The sequence below is a fragment of the Daldinia vernicosa genome (assembly GCF_022497035.1).
Source record: "Daldinia vernicosa strain CBS 139.73 unplaced genomic scaffold F5Y00scaffold_48, whole genome shotgun sequence".
Lineage (NCBI taxonomy): Eukaryota > Fungi > Ascomycota > Sordariomycetes > Xylariales > Hypoxylaceae > Daldinia > Daldinia vernicosa.
This window is the reverse complement of record NW_025953964.1, coordinates 233,027-252,791: the sequence shown is the minus strand read 5'-3', so window position 1 is coordinate 252,791 and position 19,765 is coordinate 233,027. Positions and strand designations below refer to the sequence as shown.

General features: G+C 48.1%; 5 protein-coding genes across 5 annotated transcripts; 2 read left to right on the top strand and 3 right to left on the bottom strand.

The window, feature by feature from the left end:
• Nucleotides 1–106: 106 nt before the first annotated feature.
• On the bottom strand, nt 107–2,723 carry F5Y00DRAFT_244931 (uncharacterized protein). The gene has a single exon (XM_048008902.1). It carries the CDS (start codon nt 2,547–2,549, stop codon nt 144–146), a length of 2,406 nt encoding a protein of 801 aa, XP_047862028.1. The 5' UTR covers nt 2,550–2,723; the 3' UTR covers nt 107–143.
• A 4,723-nt stretch (nt 2,724–7,446) lies between these two features.
• On the top strand, nt 7,447–8,880 carry F5Y00DRAFT_254911 (uncharacterized protein; the record flags this gene model as incomplete). Its single annotated transcript, XM_048010226.1, has 1 exon — nt 7,447–8,880. One exon carries the CDS (start codon nt 7,447–7,449, stop codon nt 8,878–8,880), a length of 1,434 nt encoding a protein of 477 aa, XP_047862027.1.
• Nucleotides 8,881–11,139: 2,259 nt separating this feature from the next.
• F5Y00DRAFT_254910 (glycoside hydrolase family 18 protein) lies at nt 11,140–12,159 on the bottom strand (the record flags this gene model as incomplete). Its single annotated transcript, XM_048010225.1, has 1 exon — nt 11,140–12,159. One exon carries the CDS (start codon nt 12,157–12,159, stop codon nt 11,140–11,142), a length of 1,020 nt encoding a protein of 339 aa, XP_047862026.1.
• Nucleotides 12,160–13,888: 1,729 nt separating this feature from the next.
• Nucleotides 13,889–18,087, top strand: F5Y00DRAFT_244906 (SNF2 family N-terminal domain-containing protein). The gene has a single exon (XM_048008901.1). The coding sequence runs from the start codon at nt 14,356–14,358 to the stop codon at nt 17,890–17,892; it is 3,537 nt and encodes a 1,178-aa protein (XP_047862025.1). The 5' UTR covers nt 13,889–14,355; the 3' UTR covers nt 17,893–18,087.
• F5Y00DRAFT_244904 (40S ribosomal protein S14-like protein) lies at nt 18,069–19,260 on the bottom strand. The gene is made up of 3 exons (XM_048008900.1): nt 19,053–19,260; nt 18,912–18,984; nt 18,069–18,726 (listed from the first exon to the last, which is right to left on the bottom strand). Exons 1-3 carry the CDS (start codon nt 19,117–19,119, stop codon nt 18,414–18,416), a joined length of 453 nt encoding a protein of 150 aa, XP_047862024.1. The 5' UTR covers nt 19,120–19,260; the 3' UTR covers nt 18,069–18,413.
• Nucleotides 19,261–19,765: the final 505 nt, after the last annotated feature.

The following is a 19,765-nucleotide window of genomic DNA, read 5'->3' as shown; positions in this document are numbered from 1 at the left end:
CGGGTAATTTATCGCATAATTTTTTCATATTTGTTCCCAATTTTTGGTTTTTTTTTTTTTTTGTTTTTTTTTTTTTTTTTTTTTTTTTTTTTTTTTTTTTTTTTTTTTTTTTTTGTACAACTGTCCAGTTCTTCTTACGGGTATCATGCAAGCAGCCCGAATAGCAAGCTTGTCCTCTTCCAATATTCTTGAGATGCTTTTTCCAGCCTGTCTTTAGCACTACTCTCTAGCCCGGTCCTACCGAATACTTCCTCCGTGAATTCCTTAAATGAGTCTTCCAAGTATACGTCGGTGCCAAGACACTGTTGGAGAAGGTGAATATCGTATAGCCATTGAATGAGAACCTCCTTGCTCTTCTCAGACTTCCCTTCAGTTGACTCTTCCTTCGCTGATGGATCCTCGTTGGTTTCTGTAGTGACTTCTGTAGGGTTCTCCTCCGCCCCATCCGTCTCTTCCGTTGGCTGCTTTTCCTCGCTTGCTTCGTCCGTTCCTTGGTTGCTTGCTGTTTCTAAATTGCCAAGTTCCTTGCGCCATACTTCGACAAGCTGTCTGCCGAAGACGCGCTTAAGAGCGTTCACAGCGGTTGGCGTCCAGAGGTCCAAACCGGCGTCTCCCATGGCCATGATGAGATTGCGTAAGAGTTTAAACGTGCCGGGGGACGGTTGAGCCGGTAGGGCAGGTTCCCCCTCCCATAGAGCCCGTCCAGCCACTCGTTTGCGCGTCAGAACTGTCGAAGCGAATTCTTCAAGGGGCGAGATTGAAACGTGAGCTGCGAGCTTCTCATGTAGGGATGGAACGCTTTCCAAGCCAAAAGATTTGACACCTTCAAGCTTAGGTAATCGGCCACGAATATCTCTAAGAATCCTTAAAATGTACATGGAAATAGGGCCATTGTCTGTGCTCTCCAGTTTAGACTTCCAGACGGTTGCCAGGTGCTCGTTGAGGTCTTGGAACGCGGCAGTGATGGCCCCATTAAGCTTATTTTGTAACAACTCGGGATCGTCCTTGCTCAATAGCTTTTGGCGTTCTGTGATAACATCTTCGTCCTCTATCTCATCCACGTCGTTATCCCAGCGTTGACGTTTAAGCTGCTCGATCGAATCACCAACATTGTCTATAAGATGGCGCCACGATTCGTAGCCGGTGACTACTCGTGCCACCGCATCGTTTCGTCCGTAAAGCCGAGAGGTAACTTCGTGAGTGATCTGGTTAGCACTACTCGAGGCGTCCATTTCCAAAGTCTCTTCATCCCATAAGCTGCGGTGCTGGTCGGTAGTACCAGGCTGCCATGCGTCGAGCGTCGCAGTCACCTCGGATCCGACAAGCTTAAGCTTAGCCACTTTGTTCTCTATAATTTGCAAGAGTCGGTCGTCTATAGCCTCTCGTAGTCCGTTGAGCAAAACAGATGGATCGAAACCCCTGGCTTTCCCACCATCCTTGATCCAGTGCTGGAGAACGCTTGTTCGCAGATCCACAATGGTCTTGAACTCGGAAACGTGTTCGAGAGTGCTCTTTAGACCCCGGAGGAGGGTCTCTCCACCTTTAGTCGCCCAGTTCGTGAGCATTTCTCTGGCCTGTTTACCCTCCAAGTCGTCATGCCGGATGAATGGGGTAAAATATTGTATCTCGTCTCCGCACCACTTCTCAAATATATCCAGCCGGAGACCCTCTAACCCTCGAAGCGACTCATCCGCCAACAAGTGCTGCTTCTTGAGTTGGAGCAATGCGTCCGAGAGTTTATTTGGTATCAAGGCTTGGACGTCTAGTAAAGTCCTCGTATACAAGTCGAGACCCTTTAAGACGTTCTTGGCGTCTCTTTCCTTCTCGTGGTCCCCGAGGTCGAATTCGCATGTTATAGCTTCTGCTCTAACACTTAGAAAATGACGCAGAATGTCCTTCGCACCAGAGCTAGAGGCCAAGCTATACGCAGTCAAAGCTTTCAGAATATCACCTCGATCGCTCTCATCACTGATCTTCTCTAATACCTTCTCGACTGCCCTAAGTAATCTCCTCCGCAAGCTACCCAGAGTCTTCTTCGCTCCCTCAACCGTGGTCCGGATATCTTCGCCAACGTCGTTGTCGGACCCGAAGCTCGAGACTAGCAATCGTTTCAAGACGAGGACCTTAGCTGCCAGAACCAACCGATCTCCTCTGCCCTCTCCACTCTGCTTCAATAGGCGCCCGACAGCAAGTCCGCACGCATTCAACAGCTTAACCCTTGCGATCTGGCTTAATTGGGCCTCAGTATCCTCCCTGCCGCGAAATTTACTCAGCCCCGATACCTTTGCGCCGACAATGGTGCGCCCACACATGCCACCCATGTGGTTTAGGATCTCCTGGGCGGCCAGCATATCCCCCCGCATCTGCACGATAGTGTCTGCCGTCCCTAGCAACTCCCTATAGCTGTTTCCGACCTGGGTGCGCAGGCGCGCGGATTTCTCGTCGATCTGGACATGGAGGCTTTTGTGGATGGCGCGGATCTGTGGTAAGGTGTGCGCGGCGAAGACCTGAGCCGAGTCGGTAAACGAAGAAGTGTCTGGGGCCGCCATTGTACGTCTGAAGGAGAGTTCGCAGGGTAGCGGGGATTAGGGATTAGAGAGTTGTTTATCGCATCGGATTCCTGGGGTTTACCAGGTTGAATTTCTAGGTCGATGTTGCCCGCGTTTTGAATCTAAGTTTAAACTTTGCGGTGCTGGCGTTTTGATAGCTTGGGTGCTTGGGTGCTTGCCCTGGATGCACAAGTACATAGGTACCTTTCTTAGGTACACTTAGCAGCTGACGGTATTTACGTCGGCTGCTCACTCTGCTAATTCTATCTTATACATACACTCAACACATCATCTCACATTTAATGGCCGCAAAACATGAAGAAAATGAGAGAAATTATATCTATCGCAAATTTGCATAGTCTAGCGATAAGTCCTTTAGTATAATCTCATAATTATAATCTTAGATCTTGAAAATAATCTTACTAATTGTGTACTATCACCATCCCCGGTACCAATCCTAAAATGTTACGACACGATGAGATGAAACAAGGAAAGTGAACCAACATAGATCAGACGCTTCATTTTTATATATTCATTACTATCGCAAAAGCTGCATTATTATAGAGTCTTCTCTTATTAGATTAGTCCTCTTAATGAAACACTCCAACGACAACTAAATCAAGAAACAAGTGTCACGAGCGCGAGCATCCTCATGCTTAACCATGGCAATCAATGCCCAATGTACGTTACTTTCACATGTCCTCCATTGATTTAAACCTCCATATATTATGTATCTGTATCGGCAAGTGTACCTGGTTTATGAAGACTTTGGGAGCACTTCCGATAGGATCGACGAAGCTGTCGCATAATTCTGATAATAAACCCACGGCGCCACAATAGCTGCAATACCACGGACCCAGTATTGATAGACTTTCGAACCCGAGAACCTGAACGAAGGCGAGTATTAGATGTTGGATTCTGTCAACTTTTATGAGTGAAAGTGTTATCTATGTCATGTTCCACGCGACATCAAACCATCTTGGCAGTCTGGGCAATATATAGAAAGAGCTTGCTCAGAGGTCTAACAAACGGAAACGTTGCAGTTTGTGATAGTGGCGCTCGAAATGGCTTGCTTGAATCTCGATGCATGCTCCCCTAGCAGCCTAGTTATACATATAGTATATGTATCCAGCCATTTGGAAATACCGGGCGTAGAATTAAATGTCCTACCTCTATGTTGTGCTACCGGCTACCACCCCTCCCATAAATATAATCGTGGCATAGATAAGCCAAACCAAACTTGAAGGCGCTTTTGTGCTGCATTTGCGTTTTAGATTAACTTTCCTTTAGGATCGATGTATGATCTACAGGGCAGAGTATACACCGAGGTCAGAATATAAGTATTTTGTCTCCGGAGTCCGGATACTAGTCCGATGCCTGGACAGACTCTATGTATCAGTGTATCCAGCGTCCTGCGGAGAAGCGCCCCTACTATGTACTAGCTTAAGCCAACAACGTCATCTCGGCTATAGGACCTCCTGATTTGGTAACGGGATCTTGCTAATGCGTTATTAGTCGTCGAGTTTGTCCCAAAGGTCCCAAAGGCTCGTGATATCTAAAGGCATCGTGAACGATGGCGTCTTACAGCAGCGAGAGGGATCAGCTCGACGAATTCCGGGGTCCCCAGATCGATAAGCTATTTAGAGTTATTATCTATGCTCATCAGCTCATTCGCAATCCCCCCCCTGCCCCCGCACTCTCGGTAAAGTCTCAGACGAGACAATCACAAGTCCAAGATCCAAGGCGTGGGCGTGGGCGCTGATTAATGTTAAATTTTACGATGAGGGTCCACCTACGCTACTATGGCGTATGGGTGTCGCATATGAATGAAGGTTGGTTTGCTAGTAGGTATGCGGGGGAACGAATTAGGATGTCTTGATAAGAATACGGCTGAATGGGTTGTTGAATTGTACTATGCGATATGAGGTTCGAGATGCATTAGGCCAATTCCTCCTTGACCAGTTAGTCTTTATAAAAGACCCTTTATTCGCGCGTATGATGTAAAATCGTGTCTAGAATGCTGCAGCTAGTCTCCTACGTACAGCAAAATGTTAGTATTGGGCAGGTAGGGTTGCGGGTATGCAAGATACAGTTGGAGCATCAAACTCTGGATTTCCCAGAATCGAGTAAAGATAGCGTTGCAGTATCGGACCGCTACGAATTGGTACGCTCAGGGACGCGGCAGTTCGGCATGTCTGCGTAATCATATAAAATGGATGAGTTGGCGAGATGGGACTCGAGACACTTTGGCGCCAATCGCAATATATAGCTCAAAGTCTTGGGCGAGAAGGTAGAATAGAGTAAGCCCTTATTCATAGACTTATTCATAGAATCGAGATTTATCTTGCCAGAGGATGGGTTTGTTTTGTTACGTGGATATAGCATTCCGGTATCTACCGCAGACATGACTCATTGACGGATGCTATTCAAAGCCCGACACCCTTCGACGATGAGTTCTATGAGAATACTCAGGGTTCCCCACAGAATCTTGCAATAAATCGACTTACAAGTAATGGTTGCATGGACTACCCGTACGATGCTACCCAAACGTCGCATGGGTTGGACTGACTTACTATCAAGGTAACCTGATAGCTAACGTAGCAGCGTAGCTTCGAGCAGCTTGTAGGTAGGCATTTGTCCTACAGCCTGATTTCCGCATTCCCGTCAATGGGAAATTTGATGTATATTGAACCTACAAAGTAGGAATACCGTTTTCGGGCTTTGGCTCCGAATACGACTTGGCCTTCTCTCAATTTGACAAATTGTAGTCTCCATGGTTGGAAATAGCCTCACTAATGATGGTCTGTGAGCAAGCCTAGTACACTAGTCAATATTCAGGGTCCTACCCCCAACAAACCCCCAAGCTCACCGTTCTGCAAGGGCGGAGAGTGGCGATGGCAAGACATGCTGTGGTTCCCCGTGGGAGGCAGGAAGGGCGGCTTGAAATACGGTGAAGTTGATTTGTGGGGTGCTTGGGTGCTTGGGTGTTTGGGTGCCTTGATGCCTTGGGTATTGTACCACGCCTGCACGCCTGGGCATCCGGTATCCCACGAGGCAAAGGTGTAAATAAGTTAAGGGGTGTTAGATCAGCCGATCAGCTACCACACCCGCACCCTTTCAGCAACTCAAGTCCAGTGACAACGCATACATAAAGACAAACCCTGGCTTGGTATTTGTACTTGGGATACGGAATATAACCTAGATCATCAAAGATCATCTAAAAAAGGAGTTTCTTTCCTCTTTAGGTACATTAATCGGAGTTGAGAGGTTTCAACGACCGCGATGTTTAAGCACATACAAAAATGTAAAAGGTGACGAAGTGACCGAATGTGCGTCGATTTAATATCGAAGAAGCTGGAAGTTCTGGATCTGAGCCACTTCTAGTCGATTTTAGGTACGTACCAATGTACTTCGGTAGCATTGCCTTATCAGCAAGCATCTACATTCCAGTGGTTTACGGCGCCTCAGCTCCAGTGTGTTGGACGTCAACGGACCCCACCTTTAAAAGATACATAATACTTGTACTTGTATGTACGAAATACATCATGGATGGTACGAGGCGTCCCTGAGCTGGCGTGAGTCTAAGAATGTCTAGGGGAAGGAACTAAACTACGTACGAAGTACCTGACTCGAGCTGGAACTGGAAGTGACTGCCTTCTTACTTGTTCCCTTTTATCTTTGCCCCGAATCAGGCAGGCCACATTTTCCTCTCTTACAAGTTACAAGACCCTAAGTCCCTAAGTCACTAAATCAAGATGAGAGGGTCAGTCGGGATCCTGCTCGACAAGTCAGAACGATAGATATGTCACCCCCCGTGTTATCTGCTTGGCTCGCTTGCAAGGTAGTCCGTTCTGGTCTTGGCTGTCATCAATATCCGTTGTTCCCGTCCTCTTAGATCATTATTATTACCTAGGCGTTCAGTAGGCATTCAGACAGCTGTATAATAATATATTCTCCCTACCTCGTCTCGTTTATCATTGTAATCTTCTTATCACGTTCCCTTCCATAATACCTAATGACCACTCCTGGTCACCAAGGGACACCTCAATACCTATCTGATGCCGAGGTATTCAAAGAGAGAAGACGCATACATCATATACGGAATATATCATCTAGAATTACGAGTTAATCGGTCGTCACAATACGCCTTGTCGTCATCATCATCATCCATCCATCCCAGCCTGGCCCCCATCTGAGCGTTCGTGCTACATGTCTTCGTCGTACTTCCTGTAATGCCTCGTTATTCTCACCAGATCCAGCTACTCGAAGAGCCGATGCGCCTAAGAGAGGACGGGTGGTAACAGTTGAAAACCCGAGAGCTGCAAAGATCTGCAAAAGCGACATCATTACTTTATATTCAGTTTCCACGTCTCTGGGTTCCTGCCGTGCATCTGGGCTGCATCCCGCGTTCGACGAGAGATTTCGCTATTACGTACGAGAATCGTGAACCCCTGGAGGAGCCTGCGCACGACCACCAATCCACACCAATCCAATACTCACTTAGCATACGATTCCAGTTACGGTAGTTGGCTTCCGATTCGGCGGGCGCGACGGGAAAAAAAAGAACTACAGTGAACTACAGTGAAACTACATCACACTTAGATCCACGTTCCTTGCGGTCCTTGCGGCCTACGGCCCCGCCAGACTGATTAATTGCTGTAATAGGGTGCCGGATATTTCCTTTTGGTAACGGGAACCGTTTAAAAAGGCGGCTCTAGCTCGACCTCGAGTCATGATGATGGTCCCTAGATCCTTTTTATATTCGCGAAAACAAACCGTGCACCCAACCTCCCTAACGGCTACGACTTCACATAAGAGAAAGGATGCACCATCGACGGAGAAGGACGCCGCCTCTTCCAAATCCGTCAGCACTAGAATAAACTCAAAAGAGCAAACCATGGGTAAGAGGAAAGGTTTACAATCCGACCGGTTATCTCCACCAAGCGGCAGTCCGCCACGTGCGACAACGACTAATGTTGTCGCGCGACCAAATACTCCTTCGAGCGCCGTACAGATCCCCATTAGATCAAAGCATGACACCGCGCACTCTCACTCGCACAGGCTGCGACCCCATGCGCACGCGCATCGAGCTAACTCTTCTCCAAATCGAAACTCTCGAGATGTACACTCACCCGATGCTATCCCGCCGTCGGTGGCGGCATTGCTCGCTATCACTACTATTCCCCCACCTAAAAGACATGGGGGATCACGGCAAAAGCAATCTAGGGAGTCGTCTAGGGACTCCCGGATGACGGTAAACTCGATTGTACCTCGGTCTCAAGTCTCAGAGAAAGAGTTAAGCCAGGAACTGAGTGAGGAATTCGCACAAGATTTGAGCGATATCAGCTTCACCTCCTATGATCGCAGCCCTATGGAAGTTTTGCTCAGCCCTCCGGATGAGCTCGATGAAGATGAGGCATCTTCAAATAGCGATAGCGCACTCGCATCACCATTCTCAACCCGCGCAGCATCGTTTGACAGTATACCTTCCCTAGGCGATTCGTTTGGAACTAGTCTAGTTACTTCTATCGACTCTCCCGTTACCCCACGCGGGAGAAGGATACGATCGCCGAGGCGTTTGCTAGAGCCGGTGTCTTCACCACCCGGTCAACATTTCGAACATCCGCTTTCTACTAAGGATAATCTGGACGTTGACGAGCTTGACTTTAGAGTCTTCACCCCAAAACCAAGCCCAACTGAGCAGAAACAGACTACTGGGCTCATGCCACTTAAATCCGTCTTCAAATCGAATTTGACGGCGTCGCTTCGTGCATTGCGTTCTGCCGCCCGATCATTATCTAGTTTTACATCTTCGTCGATACCCCCAGATGACTTCCTTACTAGATCTATACTCACAATCGACCCACGGGTCCCATTCACCGACGAGAGAATGCCTCCTGTCTTGGGAGAAGAACCCAGCGAAGCCATGCGTCGTTATCTAAACCCGACCAGTGTACGGCCCGAATCTCGCGCACGGCCAACGTTTCGCAGTTATACAGCGTCTATTCAGATGCAAACCTATAAAGTGCAACGATCAAGGAGTGCCCCGGCAGCTAGTCGTTCAGGCGGTCAAGTGGGCAATTCTAACAAATCACCGAACGCGTACGTCTTTCCACCGGGTCCTCGCCAGCGGGAAATTCGGGAGAACTCGGACTTCATTCGAATTGCTGTCTTGGAACACCTAATGCGCAAGCGTGGTAAATTAGACGACCAACGCGAAGGACACGCACGGTGGCTTCTACCGCCAAGAAAGTCTACAACAAAACCCTACGAGATTAGACCCGATGGCGTTCCCGCGAGATGGGTTGCAATTTCACAGGACGTCATCTAAATTCGGATGGAATAGGCATTATTCGTCCGACGCTCTCCATCATCAGCATACCGCTACAAGGCACATTACGATCATCGGGACAGCGAAGTCGACGACTACGCTCAAGCGCGCTCGTGGAGATGATTGTAAATTGATTTTTGAGGGTTCAATATTGTGGGTTACCAATTTTGGCTAACGAGTGGTCGAGACTGGATGGAGGTGAAAGGGACAGAGACCTTTGTCCCACATCCTACGTCAACGGCGAATACCGACAAACCCATTAGCTTCGACTTCCACGAATCGTAGCCATTTCATTACTCCATCTTGCCGACATCGCCAGTCTAACGGGATCCACAATGGCATTCTGGAAATACATATGCAAGCTCAACCAGGCTACGATACATAGTTAACGGCTTGTGGGGTGTATTCCCTGCCTCCTTCTTTTCCCTAGTCAAAGGGCCAAGGGCACTGCCGAGGAATACTTCAACACGCGACCTAAGCGACTTGATTAATTCCTACGACCGGGTTAGGATGGGCAATGGTCCATTTCATCCTCCTAATCGCCGAAGTAGATATCCCTTGTGTTGTCGCATGCACAGCACATAGAGTGCATTATCTCGCAGGGCCTTTCAATCAATCAAGTCTATGACGACCGTGAAGCCCCGCAATATCAATTTGGCGGGCACAAGATAATAGATCTTTCACAGGTTTGGATTTCTTCTAGACCCACGAAAGATGGAACGTTCCTGAATTGGTGGAACGTATCAGCGGTCAGAACAAAAATTGCGCATTCAACAATGCCATGCCGCACTCCTTGACATTTACATGATACATCGAAACAGAGTACACTATGCATATAGCAAGTCTGGTGTTTATCGCGTAGCTGTTACTACGTTGATATTGAATTTCTTTCTATACTGTGTACTATTACCAAAATACCCTTGGCAATTTCCTTGCCTTTCTCATGTTACGATTTGGTACGGATTCATGTTTGTTTTTCAACACTTCACTTACAGCATAGTTACTTGATCAGGCGAGCGAGTTTTTGATACGCATCGAGGAGGTATTATTCGGATAGGTTGGGTAGCCATTGCATTGCCCGGCGTTGGACTTGATGGTCATTTTTTTTTTCCCCTCAACACATTGGGCAGCTTGGGGCGGCATAAATGGGGGTTCAAACACCTGAGACGTACGATTGTGCGCGCATTACGGAAATTTAGATCCGCCCTAGAAGATGCAGGGACTTTTAGGCCACTTTAAACCCTAAAGAGGGTTTAGAACCACTCATCCTGCATGAGTGCCCAACTAGGCAGGAGATTGGAACGGTTATAGCATAACACGACGAGGAATTTGGTAGAGCCTGGAAATTATAGGCATATACACTCAGGTGCTCTAGATGAGGCGTAAGCCTTAGAGCGAAGCAAGCGATTTGCAAAAAGAATAGGTAGCTAAAAAAGTACTATTTCACACACGAATTACTATAAGTCAACTATTTACATAAGTCTTAAAAACCGATTGAGTGAGTGACGTCAAGCTAAGTCAAGTCTCACAGCAAGTGGACACTTACTCATAAGTCTGGAGTGAAATATGCACGTATTTATCCCACCGCGGTTCACATTGTCTCAGATTAGATTCTTATAAGTGACGTAATGAAAATGCTACTCACTATAGTTATACTATATAGCTTTTGAGTGAAGGGAGGGTATATTAATTCTATAGATAAATTAAGTACCTAGACATCTAACGCATCCCTACTCAACAACATCCCGTATTTTCTTATCACAAACACTTTGCTAGATTACATTTTTATTTTCATCAAGACTACCTAGGTACCTAATTACCTTGACATGCGACAACTCAGCTTGTTATCTAATCGAATAAGATCTCGAATAAGAAGTGAGACATTAGTGGCATGTCTCACTACGTACGTTACGTATTCTCCTTGTGTCTCCCTCCCCTTCTCCCTTGCAGTATGCCCCCCCAAATATACCAACCATACATACATAATATGACAACTTGAAGCTTTCACAACAGGAACGCTTACGCGCTTTAGGCAATCATTCACGAGACCATCCAAGCGCGGGGTGGATATGAGAGTAAGAGATCAAAAACAAAAATATCATACGTGTGTGCTTTTGTCAAGCTAGATATCAAATATACGAGTGAGTATACACAGACAGGCTTATCCAAACTAGAAGATAGGTAGGTATCACTTCCCAAGCAAAGTTACACTCGTTAATAACGCCCACCCCCAACGGACCACACGCACAAACGCCTAGCTTAAGCAATGTAATCCCGATACACCTTCTTAGCATCACGGCGCACGCGCCGCCCAACCTTACGAATACCCCTCCAGACCTTCTCCGTCGTCGCAATCTCGCGCTTCTCGCCGGTGGTCGCAGCAGCAGAACTAATATGGTCCGCCATCCAAGCAGCCCACTCCCAGGGGGAACTCGTGCCGCCGGGCTGCGAGTTGAAGTACTCCCAGCCGGCCACGCCGCCGAACGTCGGGTTCTCGCCCGTGAGCTCCTGGAGAACAGGGGTCAGGTCGTCCAAGCTGACGAAGCCGTTCCCGTTGGACGGGTCGGTGACCAAGCCTAGGACTACTTTTTCGGCGGGGAAACCGTCGTCGATGATGGCTTCGTAGTCGCCGGCGCTGCTGGCGTCGCCCCACCCGTAGTAGAACTGCGCGTTGTAGAAGGCGATGGAGCTGCCGCGTTGCGCCTCCAGGTCGAAGTAGTTGAAGCCGCTGAGGTTGCCGCCGCCTTCGGTCAATGCGGAAGCTACGGGAGCAAGAGAAATGACGAAGTCATCGCCGAAGTCCGTCTTGAGTCTGTCGATCAGCCGGATGACGCCGTCTAACGAAAAGGTCTCCTCGACATCCAGGTCTAGACCCTGCAGGTTGTAGGTGCCGATCATGTCGTGTAGTGGGGCGTAGAACGTCTCAAACGAGGCGTCGTCGCCGTCAAGACGCTGGTAGGAACCTGCAGCGGCACCGCCTAGCATGCCCATCACGGTAACGCCCTTAGCTTGTAGCTGTGCCGCGTCGGTCCAGACCGCGTCGAACATGGCGTTGTCAGGGGGCTCGTTGTTAAGGTGGACGGTGGCGTCATCTTGGATGTGGATGGCGGCGATCAGGACATGGGTGACAGAAACCTCAGCGGCGCTGTCGACGAGCGGTAGTAGCGATATATGCGCTGTGGCACTATTGTTGGCTTGGGTCGTCTGGTAGTAGACTACGACGCGGTGGTCGTTGGCTACTGCTGCCGAGGCACATGCCACTGGGACGAGGAGTGGCATGAACCTCGCCATCCAGGTGGATACTTTGCAAAACAGCATATTGGGCAACTGTTATCACCACTCTTTCTTGTCGAAGGCTGTAAGGTAAGCTGTTGGGTGCCCGCAAGAGATGGGGGGCCTATAGATGCTAATTGACTATGGCAGAGCTTCCTCCAGTCTGAGCTGCCCGGGACTCGTCTCTCTAAGTACCTGAGGTTTAGCTTGCAGTTCGAGTAAGCTCTCGCTGCGCAGATCCTCCAGGATAGGGCTATGCATCGAGGGAGCGCAGCAAGCTATCTTAAGTAGCTCCTAGAGAGGCGGTATGGCAACTGCTCTGTTCCATGGGATCTGCATAGTGTAATTGAGCAGACATGGGTAATGCCGGACGATCAGTTGAAACATTTTGTCAGCACGGGGGAGAGTTTGTCATGGCTGGGCGTCGGTATGCAGGTAACCTATTTCCTGCGAACAGCTCGACGGCTACTTGCCATGATGCCTGTCATGAAATCCACTTTGACGCGGGAGTTTATGAGGTCGACCAATAGAACGAGACGCCTCGCGCGCAGCTAACGAGAAGGGCAGGTAGTTGATTTGGAGATCGGTTGACCCCGTCACATCTGCTGCCTGCATCTAAGCTCCTCCCCCGACAGGAAAATATAGTCGAGGGTGCTAGGTATTTGTTTCTTGGTCGGACTAGGCGATGAATGCATGGCCGTCGAGAACTTCTGTTATATCAGTCAGAAGCACTCGAGTCGGGCCTTTCTAACCTTGCTCTGTAGTAAATTCAGTACTATTACCTGTCGCCTACCTACCTCATTCGCGGAAGTACGGATGCTTCCCACCTAGACCTAGGTAGGTATCTATATGTATATATCTCCGAACTTGAACTTCGGTCAGCACCACGTCTTTCACCGCATGTAGTGTGTAACTTGTTCTGATCATATCGGGTATCATTATTGGCTGTATTCAGATTGAGAAAGCCAAGCAGGAGATTTCGTTAATGATCGGGTAAGAACTAAAAATCCTCCAGGGGCGACGCTAAGTCAATCTATTCTTGGATATACACTAGGTTAAGTAGCTACATAGAGCTTCGCCCCATGCAGATTCCCTAGCAGCCCTAGGAATATTATGTAATCTCATTGGTTCATGCTTATGTACGAAGTATTTAAGGTGGGTTTTCGTGTGATCCATCTGGGGAAATTCTAACTTCTGGTGTAACGACTAATAATACCACCATGTAACCTCTCACCTGCTCTTTCCGAGTCCCTTGAATTCATCAAACAAACTATCACGAGAATGAGTTAACTAGGCCCAATAGCCTTAACGATATTGATTAAGCGAGATGAAGAGGTTTGGTATAAGTTGCTTTACTGCAAATCCTAATCGGCGAGATTCTCGGTCCGTTAATGCTGAATCTAACTTGAAGATATCTTATGCTCCAGGGAAATGGGAGTCTCGGTCTCTAATAATCACCTTATATTCCGATCTTTTTAACTATTTTAATATCCGAATGGACTTGACTGCTACAGTATTATTCACTATAAAAGGTAACTAATGCATTAGCTTTTGTCTCCTAAATTATACTTATACCTCTGATAAATTATATATAGTTGAGGACCATTCTGTAAATACTTTGTATTTGAGATATGTTTACCCGTGTGAAGATGGACTTTTTTATTCCTCAATAGGAGCATCAGCATGGCTCTTGTAATTGGCAACCAACATCTCTGTAGGTTGGTTACATAAGATACCTAACCTAATGCAGTGACCTTCAAGCAACGTAAGATCTGAGGCAGCACTTGGAAGCTGCTTGCTCGATTTGGTCGAGTTTTATCGATAAGATGCGTTAGCTTCTGACACTAATTTTATTGACTCATCGGGTCTGCGTCATTCGTCATTCGTAATTCCAGAGCTTCCTTGCATATCCCAACCAGGCAGTGGCGTCGAATGGTTTACAAAGAGCCTCAATCTATCATCTCAATTTTTATCTACGCTGGTGCCTATTTCATCTTACTTGCCTACTGTCCTTAGTTGTTATCTGCCATACGAGTTCCCATGCACCTTCTCTTGCGCCAATACTCATATATCTAAATTCACCAATCCCCATTCTTTGTTCTCCTATGCCGGCACATATTGAAGCTTTCACGTGGTTCCATCCGTTATTTTTCGGGTTCACGTCTTTACCTCGATGGCCATTTACTTTTACCAGATCTCACCATGACACCTAATCCTGCTAACGAGGATAGACCGAAGGCAGAGTCGAATAATGCGCGGCAGTCCGACGGGTCAATCACCGAACAGATAACTACGATCGCACAGGAAGCCTCCGCAGCCGACCCCGACTTAAAAGATGATACTATCGATATTACAGACGAGGACACCGCCCTGAAGAATCTTACGGCAGGCGTGCGCGATCAGGATGACCTCGAGCGAGATATTACCTACAAAGCGAACCTTGCCTTAATCGATGTCGAAGATAAGCGAGACGAAAAACGTATAGAGAAAGTCCAGGCCACTATACAGAAGCTCAACGCCCAGAAGAAGACGCAAGAGGAGCAATTCCGCAAAGCAATTGGTAGACCTCAACTAAAGCAGACTATACGAGAAAAGATCGCACGAATAGACGCAGAAATTGAACTAGCAAATAAAGACATAGTAGATATCCGCGCTCGTATCGAGGGACGACATCAAGATAGTGAACATGCCGAACACATTCAGGGTGGAAACAAGAAATTGCCTAATGAGACTCATCGTGAATTCTTAATTCGTACCGGGAAAATCACGCCCTTTGCGAATTTCGGGGGACCTCGGCCCCAGGGCGTTGAGGGAGAGTTAGCGGACGCTTTGATCGACGCAGAGGACGAGGCTGCGGCAGAGCAGTTGGAGGAGCAAGATGGCTATGAGCCACAATCTCACCAAAATCTACGCGCACCTGGATTTGATGAGAACCCCAGTGTAGCCACCGTAGCGGCAGAGAGTGAGTTCTCGCTGCGTCCGCGAAAGAAGCGAAGAGTGCAGCGTGATGCCGTGTCATCAGATGAGTTCGCACCGCACGCCTCTTCTGATGCGCTCGATGCGGATTCTATTGTTGGCCAAGAATCAGAAGACTCTGAGCTCGAACGACCTCGTAAAAAGTCCAAGAAAGTAGCGAAGGTAGCAAAGGACGAGGGTAAGGTAGACCTTAGTCAGATCGACGATGGAAACGAGGCTAGTTATCAGGCTCGACTTGCAGACTGGGTGGATAGGCGTGGCAGAGCTAGACGCCAAAGACGACAAGAAAGAAGGGAGGAAGGCCATGATGAAGGCGACAGCGGAGATGAAGAAGAGTGGTTCAAGCCTTCTCCCGACCATACCGACCATCACTTCGAAAACGACTTAAAGTTACCCGGCGATATATACCCCGCTCTGTTTGACTATCAGAAGACCGGTGTGAAGTGGCTAGCCGAGCTTTATTATCAAAAAGTAGGGGGCATTGTTGGTGACGAGATGGGCCTCGGAAAGACCATCCAACTCATCTCGTTTGTCGCTACTCTGCATCATAGCAAGCAGCTTGACAAACCAGTCATCGTTGTGGCACCGGCTACCGTCTTGAGACAATGGGTAAACGAATTCCACCGCTGGTGGCCTCCTCTCCGCGTGTCAATTCTCCATTCGTCTGGTAGTGGTATGCTTAATATGAGAGCCGAGGGTAAGATTGAGGATGAAGAAGAGATGTGGGATGAAAGAGAAAATAAGAGGGTTAACCAAGCTGCCAAAAAGATCGTGGATCGAGTGGTCAAACATGGTCATGTTCTAGTCACCACCTACGCTGGCTTGCAGACTTACGGACAAATCCTAACTCCTATCGAATGGGGCTACGCAGTCTTAGACGAAGGCCACAAGATCCGGAATCCGAATAGCGCGGTCACGGTATATTGCAAGGAGTTACGGACGCCAAATCGAGTCATTCTTTCGGGCACTCCGATGCAAAATAATCTTATGGAATTGTGGTCATTGTTTGACTTCATCTTCCCAATGCGACTAGGGACACTCGTGGATTTTCGTAACCAATTCGAAATACCTATACGATTAGGAGGCTATGCCAATGCTACTAACCTCCAAATCATGACAGCTCAGAAATGTGCCGAAATATTGAAAGACACAATAAGCCCATTTTTACTTCAACGATTGAAAGTCGATGTGGCAGCCGATCTCCCGAAGAAGAAGGAACAGGTCCTCTTTTGCAACCTTACAAGACCTCAGCGCGATGCCTACGAGTTCTTCCTCCAGTCAAAGGAAATGGGCGCAATTCTTGTCGGATCAAGGAACTCACTTTATGGAATTGACGTCCTCCGAAAGATCTGCAACCACCCTGACCTAGTTGATCCTGGATTAAAGACGAAAGAAGGGTACGAATGGGGAGTCTCCAAGAAATCAGGCAAGATGCAGATTGTAGAAGCGCTTCTCCAAATGTGGAAACGATTCGGGCATAAGACACTTTTATTCAGTCAAGGTATTCAAATGCTTGATATCCTTGAGGCGTTTGTAAGGCGCCTAGGGTACATCAATTACCTGCGAATGGATGGCGGCACTGCTATCAAAGATAGGCAGAGTCTCGTTGATCAATTCAACAACACCCCGGAAATCGACCTCTTTTTACTAACCACAAAGGTTGGCGGCTTAGGAGTGAATTTGACTGGCGCAAATCGGGTTATTATCTTTGACCCTGATTGGAATCCTTCAACAGATGTTCAAGCCCGGGAACGAGCATGGCGTCTTGGCCAGAAGAAAGAAGTCACAATTTACCGACTTATGACGGCTGGTACAATTGAAGAGAAGATGTACCATCGTCAGATCTTTAAACAATTCTTAAGCAACAAGGTATTAAAAGATCCGAAACAGCGCACTACTTTCCAGCTTCAAGATCTCCATGACCTCTTTACGCTAGGATCTTCCGGAGACAAAGTGACAGAAACAGGGAAGTTATTCGAAGGCTCGGAAGTTCAGTTTAGTAGCACTTCGACTAAAGATGGCTCGAACCAGAAGGCCGGCGAGGCAGCAGAACCTACGGAGATACAAAGTAAATATATTAGTGAAGACGGTGATCGTGATCTCCATACTATAGCAGGTGTAGCTGCTCTCGAGGACTACGAGCCTGACCCCGATACAAAGCCGGCACCGACGGAGGAAGACCGGATCATGGAAGGTCTTTTTGCCCGGTCTGGCGTACATTCGGCACTCGAACATGATAAGATAGTTAATGGTAAGAAACAACTAAGAGCCGACCCAAGATTGCTTCAGCAAGAAGCAGATCGCGTGGCGGCACAGGCAGCTGCATCTCTTCGACGAGCAGGTGAGCAGACGCACTCGGTGCCTATTGGCACTGTTACCTGGACCGGTGAAGTGGGCGAGGCCGGTAGACCATCTAATATCCGTAGGGGTCGCGGCGGCCCTGGTTCAGCTAGTATCTTGGCCGGGTTAGCTGATAGACAAGGACTGAGCTCACCCGCAGGCAGTTCTCGCTCGGGATCAGCAACGCCTACGCCAGCCAGAGGAACAAACTTAGGGGCCAAAGATTTCGCGAAGATGATCCCGGAATTTATCAAAGCCCACGGCGGCAAGGTCCCCACGAAATTACTGGTTGACCATTTCAACCAATTCTGTATTACAAAGAAGCAGTCTGGCGACTTCAAGACAGCCCTGGACCGGGTTGCTCAAATGGAGAAAAGGGGGTCTACTATGAGGGGTATCTGGGCCCTTAAGCCAGGACATTGATTGATCGGCGTTGACGTAATTATTGATCTAAGAATAACTTCGTTTTAGATGGGAGACTTCGAGGGCGAGTCTTCATGATCGGTTTAGCAAGGTGTTGCGGTACGGTCTATATACTTCAGCATAGCACAGGCGCATATATATTGCTTCAATCAACGTAATGAATTTATCTTGATCGATACTATAATTCCTACGGGCTCTTCATTACAGTGTTATGCGAGTTATAATAAATCACGTAGGGAGATGGTAAAAGAATAGGATTTTAGTTGGATCAATGTTTTCTCATTTCTGTAGCCGTGCCAAAAGGCATCATGTGACAATAAGCATAGCTACCTCCCGAAGTATCATGGAGACCAGGCATGTCTTATTCCTTTCTAGATGCACGCCGTTCTCCTCGTAATTGTCAACGCCACAGAGATGAAGAAGTCTTCGTGCCAACCCTTGATTCCGCCGATCATTGCTTCTAGATCGCCCACCAAAACCACCAGCCGCAGCCGGTTGATATATAGGTAAATATGGCGCGATCACAGACGACGACCACGGCGACCACCCTTTCTGCGGGTGCTGTCGGAGGGAGTGGGGGTCACATCCTCGATACGGCCAATCTTCATGCCGGAACGGGCAAGAGCACGGAGAGCAGACTGAGCACCGGGACCGGGAGTCTTGGTACCGTTACCACCGGTGGCACGGATCTTGATGTGGAGGGCGTTGATGCCGAGCTCCTTGCAGCGGGCGGCGACGTCCTGAGCTGCCAACATGGCGGCGTAGGGGGAGGACTCGTCACGGTCGGCCTTGACCTTCATACCACCAGTAACTCGGGTGATGGTTTCGCGGCCACTGGAATCACCCAGAATGTTAGCCTATGAACCACACACACGAACTTTGTCAAGAGGACATATATAGAAGTCATATGTATCCAAGTATGGCGAGAGAAGGGCGTAGAATTCGTTCCTTCTCATTCGCTTATACCTCTTAACCTCGAGACAACAGGGATTGATTTCGAGCAAATTGTTTAGACGAACCTGAGATCGGTGACATGGACGAAAGTGTCGTTGAAAGAGGCGAAGATACGGGCAACGCCAAAGACGAGCTCACCTGCGAACGCGGGGCACGTTAGCAAATCTGACGATGTCTTACACTTTCAAGAGGATCTTATCTCTCACCTTCACGGACCTGGGGTCCGAGGGAGATGTTCTCCTGAGCGGGACGGGTGGTCTTCTTGGGAGGCATGGTGAATGATCTTTTGGTGTTGGTGGGAAGTTGGACTTCGGGGTGGATTGACGGGTTGTTGAAGTGAAGCTTGACCGCGAGTTTTTTTTTCCTTCGAGAGAAATCGATCCTTCACAATAATTCAGTGTGTTGATTTGTGGGGTGGGAGAGAAGCGCGGAAAGGCGGCGGTGGGAGATGGCAGAAATAATTAAAAGTGGATTAACCCTAACACCTTTCCGCTTCTCGCTTGGGGCGGTCTGGGCGGTGTACTTAGTTACTTAGTAACAGCGCACAGCTTTGACCAACCCCCGCCTAAACCATTTTTGGTCACATCAACTAAAGAGTCCCGCACTAAAACTTTACCAAATTTTCTCTTGCCCTTTTTCCTGAAAATTTCTAACCTTTCCACATCCCAAACCCGAGTCGACAACCCACGACCAAACGGCCATCGCCCAATTCGACAACAATGGTTGCCATGTATGATAAACCTTTCTAGTTTCTTGTTCTTGTTCTTGAACGAGCGAAACGATATTCGGTCCTATGGATTTTGCAGATTGTCGTGGTCTTCTCGGCTGGGTTGCCTTGTTCTCCTGAACACCTGAAAATGGTGCGAAGAGACATCGCAAGCCAGCTCGATCTTTCCCGGACTTCTCCCTCTGTTTTTCA